This window comes from Cryptotermes secundus, unplaced genomic scaffold, assembly GCF_002891405.2.
Source record: "Cryptotermes secundus unplaced genomic scaffold, Csec_1.0 scaffold478, whole genome shotgun sequence".
Lineage (NCBI taxonomy): Eukaryota > Metazoa > Arthropoda > Insecta > Blattodea > Kalotermitidae > Cryptotermes > Cryptotermes secundus.
Window position 1 is genome coordinate 558,012 of NW_019721767.1, and position 6,909 is coordinate 564,920.

The 6,909-nt window shown below is 40.1% G+C and overlaps 1 protein-coding gene across 5 annotated transcripts in view; it reads left to right on the forward strand.

The window, feature by feature from the left end:
• Positions 1-4,995, forward strand: part of LOC111875692 (hexokinase type 2) — a 121,431-nt gene extending 116,436 nt beyond the window's left edge. For all 5 annotated transcript variants that reach the window (XM_023872133.2, XM_023872137.2, XM_023872132.2 and 2 more), the window contains one exon: positions 3,439-4,995. In XM_023872133.2, coding sequence (XP_023727901.1) covers positions 3,439-3,534 — 96 coding nt within the window. In that variant the 3' untranslated portion in view covers positions 3,535-4,995. The remainder of the gene's footprint in view (positions 1-3,438) is intronic.
• Positions 4,996-6,909: the final 1,914 nt, after the last annotated feature.

Below are 6,909 nucleotides of genomic sequence, written 5' to 3' on the forward strand. Positions count from 1 at the left end.
GTTTTTCCTACCCTCCATAAACTTCTTAAACCACTCGAAAACTTGCGTGCGAGATAGACACTGATCACCATATACTTCTGTCAACAAATTGTAAGTTTCAGTGGCAGATTTTCCAAGTTTTGTGAGGAATTTGATGTTAGCACGTTGTTCTGCATTAGCACTCAGCATTATTCCGACGGAGCTCAGAAACACGATCCGCTTCTAACAATGGTCGCGGCCAGACTAACCGATGCACGTGAATTAAACTTTGTGTGACGGTAGAGGGAAGTCCAAGGGTCAATGCCCTACCCTCCTCTTCGTCAATGACGTGGCCGGAAATGAGTCATAAAAGTAATCCGGTTTCTTTATTGCCACACCTTGTATACTATGTATATGAGAAAGTAGAAATTATCTAGTTGAAGATCTCCAGTTTGTGCTCTTAAGACATGTACACACTCATCCTTCCTGGCACTGGCCTGTTCCAGTATTGCAGCACAAAAGCTACATGACCAGGGTCAGGCAGACTTTAGCATGGCAAATGCTACTTGGGAGTGTCCAGAATTCTAAGAGTGCACTTGTTTATTTAATTTAATGTCAGTCATCTTAGTGGCTAATAAGAATGTACAAAAATGGAAATTTCACAGTTTAAGTTCTTCTTGAATCCCAAGTGCTAATTTTTACTTCAGAATGTACGTAGGTCGTACTGAAAGTCATGAGCAACTTTTTTTTTGTATGCAGCGTGGGAACAGCAGATGAAAGAGAGTATGGTGGTAGGTGGAACCAGCTGTTGTGTTAACTTTGAGTGTCTCGTTGATGTCAATAGCTTGCATCACGTGACTAGTATCACTCCTAACATAATGGCTGACGATGTCATTTCGCCAGCGTGCTGTTATCGAATTTCTTGTGAAAGAGGAAATCCCCGCTGCAGAAATTCACCAGAGACTTCAGCGTGCTTTTGGAAGTGTGTGCATGGGTGCGAGCAGTGTTCGAAGATGGGTGAAATATTTTAAAAAATGGAAACACTAGCATCGAAGATGAGCCTTGGAGTGGTCGTCCTCGAACAGCCTCAACTGAACGCAACAAGGAAAGAGTGGATGAGATCATTCAAGATGACAGGCATGTGACTGTGGACACAATAGCCCAAAAACTTGGAATAGGGCACAGTGCAATACAGGAGATGATTGAAAGCTTGGGCTATAGGAAAGTTTGTGCTCGTTGGGTCCCGCGGTTATTGACTGAAGACCACAAAGGTCAGTGAAAAGCCATCACCTAAGATCTGCAGAGATATCGATACGAAGGCGATTTTTTGCTCTGTATTGTGACAGGTGACAAAACCTGGTTTCACCATTTCAAGGATGAAATGAAACGGCAGAGTATGGAATGGCACCATTTGCATTCTCCATCAAAAAAGAAGGCAAAGACAGTGCCATCAGCTGCGAAGGTGATGGGAACAGTCTTCTGGGATGCAGAGGGGTTTATTCTGCCCAAATTCCTGGAACCTTGGCAAACCATCAATGCTGCTTGTTATGTCCAGACGCTGCACAAGCTGTCATGCATCGCGCGATAAACGTCCAGGATGAAACATCATCATCCTGCATGACAATGCTCGCCCCCATGCCGCTGGCCTCACATTGGAAGCAACTGCAAATATGGGGTGGGAAGTTCTTCCACACTCCTCCTATAGCCCTGATCTGGCACCCTCTGACTACCATCTTTTTGGATTTGTGAAGGATCAGCTGTGTGGACAATGTTTTGAGGCAAGAAAGGCAATTCAGAAAGCAGTGTGTCAGTGTCTTTGGATGGCTGGAATGGAATTTTACAGAAGGGGAACTTTCAAACTCCCAGAATGCTAGAAGAAATGTGCACAAAGAAGTGGTGATTATGGGGAAAAATAAAGAAAGGTCTGTAGATTGAGGTGGTGTATTTGGTTTGTCAATAATAAAGCATGTTACTTTACAAAAAATTGTTGCTCATGACTTTCAGTATGACCTTCGTAAAATGTTACTAATCTGGTTTCCCTTCAATATGTATAATAAATGAACATAAAATTTTAAGAACAGAAATATACAAGTAAATGGAAAGTTTTTGTACTAAAAGACTTACACTGCATTAAGTTCTCTGACTTTGTGAATTCTGGTTTGTAACTACTAATGGTGAACCTTAAACATGAGTCCTGTATGACCTGATGATATTCATCATAGAGGAGACAGATTCACACTGGTAGGTACAACTGAAGGTGGATTATGTAGAAGGCCACTTTTCTGAGCTTCATGCAATTCTTGCTGCCCATCAGGTTTGAGAAACTAGCTTCAGGAACTTCCAGGAATTGGAAGTAACAAATATAGTACCCAGAATTACTGGGATTTTGGGTATTTGGTTGTGATTGAGGTCAGCTCTTGCTAAGGTACCCAACTGGGTCCCATCGTCAGAAACCTTTAGAATCTACAGGGGTAATAGTGTTCATATGACGATTAGCTTTCCAGTAACAGATTCGTATCTGCAATCAGTAATAAAGAATGCATACTAATCCCCACGCCTTTCTAAACTAGTAGTAGAAAAGATGCAGTTAGTTATTAGAGAGGGTGGGTTTCCCCATGCACTTAGACCTGTAGTGGTCCATTGTGCTTCCCTCTATGAGTTCTACCAGCCTCTATATCATACCGGTATTGGTGCTTACCATCAGTCCCGCCCAGCCAGCGAGACCGGCTCTACTGACTGAGAAGTATCTATAATGCTTCCCCCATCTACCGGAGGTATTGGAGACTGCTGTTGGGCAGCAAACGTCCACAATTTTGCTCAGTGACCTCCTTTGGAGGTATGAGGTTCTTTTACGTGCCATAAAGCTATGACACGGGACCCACGGCTTAAAGTCCCTCCCGGAGGACTTGTTCCCTGAATTTTTCCGCCCTTAAAAATTCGACGACCTCCACCGGGTATTTGAACCCGCGTACTACGAGTCATGAGGTGGGAACGTTACCTCTAGACTACGGAGGCCGCTTAGAAAAGATGTAAGTTGCATTCAGAAATTCTAGTTAAAAGTAGCTGTTGTAGTGACTACCACTGCCAGAACTGGAGTGTGTACTGTTATGCTGATGGAGCAAATGGGTATAGAGTCCATGTTCTGTAAGCAGTATATCCACTTCAAACAAGGCTGCACCATAGCTGAAGCGGTTAGTCGCCGGCTTCCCACCGCAGCGGCCCGGGTCTGGTCAAGTGGGATTCGTGGTGGACAAAGTGGTGCTGGGGCAGGTTTTCTCTGAGTACTTCGGTTTCCCCTGCCAATCTTCATTCCACCAACTGCTCCACGATCACCCTCACCTATCATCTGGGGCTGGTACAATGGGCCAGAAGTGGCCGCAGTACAAGGGACTTAGTCCCACCCCACTAGCAATAAGAAAAAATACTTCAAACGAGCCAGCTACAGACACAAAGTAACTTAAAGTGTAATTCTCATTACAGTTTGACCTCATGCTTTCGGAGGATGGAAGTGGACGAGGTGCAGCTCTAGTGGCAGCTGTAGCTTGTAGGGATCAGTCAAGGAGACATAATATGTAATGTATAAGACTATGTTTAGAAGTGTTTGTACATACTAGACTACCCGAGTTCCAATAGATGCTGTAATTCTGAAGACCAAGATGTAAAGCGTACTTGCTGTGATAGTGGACAGAGCTACTGTTGGAGATTGATCATCGAGGGTGGACTGATGTGTATATGAAGAATAAATACCCGAATGTGATTGTATTCATGGGTAAGGAGTGTGTGTGATATTTGTAATGAAGAGACCTGACCAAGTGAATAATCTTGCTACACAGCATGAGTCTGAAGGATGCAGACAAGAGTTTTAGTTCCATAGGAACTCTTCATATGAACTTGTTTTATTGTAACTTATTTTATGAAATCTAGCAGTTGCTGTGTTTTTAAATTGATACTTTAGTCATTTTTTTAATTATGTGAATATACAAACTGAAGATATTTTAGATGAAATTATAAATAAATATTGTTTTAGAATTTTATGAGTTTGTATGTAGTAAAAGCCTTAAAAACAAAGTAACAAGAGACATATCTAATGTACACATGAATACAGAGACCACATAATATCAGAATTTGTATTCATTGCTTTCTTCATAATCATTTTTAGCAGCGGTATCCCAGTTCTAACCTAGGACACACTGCTTGTTAAAATGCAATAACCATGGAAAGATGGCAACAGGAAATAATTTACAAAGCTACATGAAGGTTGAGTTACTATAATTTATGAATTATTGTCGGTATTCATGTGTAACTACATTACATTTAAATGTTAAAGAGATAAAACATGTGATAAATGTGCCATGGCATATGACAATGGCTAAGAAATATCTGGTTCAGGAAAAGAAAACTGACATTAAGGCAAAATAAATTAGGGTACCTGATGTTAACACTGAATGAAGATTTAAAGAAAAAACCCTTGCAAATACTACACATTTCTTCAGTACATTTGCTACACACATTGTGTGCATAGAGATGTGATGTGTATATATACTTTGCAAGTGTGTCTGCCACAGAGTTTCAGAACACTTTCAGATGGAATAGGAATCAGTAATTCAGTGCACGCTTGCTTGCACACCCACATACGAAAGAGGCAAAAGATTGGTGCCGTGAAAAATAGAAACATCTCAGGAAAAGACACCAGTTCAAATCGTGGAACAATTCTTTGGACATTAGTATACATGTCTGATTTCTGCGGAGTGAAACTGCATTGGATAAACGTGTTTTCACAATGCTGTTTCAACAGAAGTATAAAGCTCTTATGTGTCAAATCTCTTCCAAAGATCAGATAAGATATTAGAATTTTCAATATTAGCCACATGGTACTCACAAGTATATAAGTGAGAGAATTTAATTGTACATAGGGGGGAAAATGGAAGCGGAGTTTACCTTAATTTACCTATGCCAGAAAGATAAGCTTTCATGAAACTTATCATCTAAACGAAAATAAGTAAGCTACTGAATTTTCTTCAGAAACATTTTATAAAACTGTAGTCAAAAAATGAAAGAGAATAAAGATGTTCTTATCTTTAAAAATAATACTGCTGAATGCAAAAGAAATGGGCACCTTAAAAGTATGTTCACGTGATGCTAAACCATATCAAAGACAAGAACTATACATAAAATGTAAACTTAATTATGTTTTTAAGTACACTGAAAGAAAGGGATCAGAGTTTTAAAAATATCTGATATAGGATGACTTGAAATGAATGTTGTTCTCACGGTATCACCTGGACAGAACTGAGACATAAACACAAAATTGGTAATTTATGGCAGGAAAATATTTTATATTGGCTCCGTGTATATGTATACCGTATTACTTCAATATAAGTTGCACATTTCTCACATTTTTTCCCATTTAAAAACTGAGGTGCAGCTTAAATTTGAGGAATTACTCACAAGTTTGCAAACTGTCCATGGGGCAGCCTGGAAAGAACCTAACGTAAACACATTCGGAGTGAGTCACCAAGCCACATCCCCCCTCCCCCACCTTCAACTGTGAGTCAATCCCCAACTTTCAGTTCAGTCATTGCCTGACGTTCTTATCTTCCAGTCATGTTCAATTTTTACCCATGGAAAAGAGTTTTATGTATCCTGCTGCATTCAAAAGAAAAGTGTGCTGAAAAGATAGGTAATTGTACAGCCTTTTTCTGGACCAAGGAGAGCGAGAAATCCTGAGACTGATGCCTCTGTTTTAGAGTATTTCAAAGATTTACGAAATAAAGGATTACTTTTCACTGGGGAATCCTTAATGTCAAAAGCAAAAGAATGTACTAGTAACAGTAATACACCTTTCAAGGCTACTTGTGAATGCTGTGAAAAGTTTATGGAGAAAGCTTATCATTATGATGAAGGATGAAAATTAGTCAAAAAGTTCCTTCAGAATTTGAAATCAAACTGATTAAATTTCAGTGTTTTGTTATTGGACTACACTGTGGAATAAGTAATCTTTTAAGTCAAATCAGCAACTCTGCAGTTTTTGTGACATGCCTTGCAATTATACTGTAGATTTAAAAAGGGAAAAACAAGCGGCAATGAAAACTATAGGCTACAAAAAGTTACATGGTACTGTCATGCTATGTATAAGTGCAAATGGCAATAAATTACCAGCATACGTAATATTAAGCAGAAAGACAGTGCCAACAAAAAATTTTGCCAAAATTTAATAGTTTGCCCCCCCCCCCAAAAAAAATAACAAGCAGAAACATGTTAAGGAACAAAAACACCAAACTAATGATAATTCCTAGTGGCATGACAAGTCAATTGCAACCACTTGATGTGTCAATTAACAGACCATTCAAGCATCTTCTCCATAAAGATTATGGTGCCTGGCTGAATAATTTATTTCTTTTTAATTCACATAGTGGGGGGTGGAGTCATGTTGGGTCCACTCGGCATGGCGGCCACTGGTTGGCCTATTATACCTGCCCCGGGTGATTATGATGATGGAGAATTTGGTGGAATGAAGATTGGCAGGGGAAACTGAAGCACTCTGAGAAAACCTGCCCTAGCGCCACTTTGTCCACCACAAATCCCACATGACGAGACCTGGGATCGAACCTGGGCCGCCGCAGTGGAAAGTCAGCAACTAACCGCTTGAGCTATGGTGCGACTGGTTCTGGCTGAATAAAGACAATCATATATTGACACCTAGTGGCAAGATAAAAAGAGCATCAGTGATAGTAAGAGGGTAGTGGATATCAAAAGCTTGGAAATAAGTGCCAGTCAATATTATTCCAAAATCGTTTTTAAAGTGCTGATTGTCTAATGCAGAAGATGGAATGCAAGAGTTCTTTGGGACAACAGTGAACAAAGTGGCATGGGTGCAACTGAAGGTTCACTGGATGAACTTTCTGATTAAATAACAAAGATTGGACTGAATGTGCATGTAGTGAACATTTT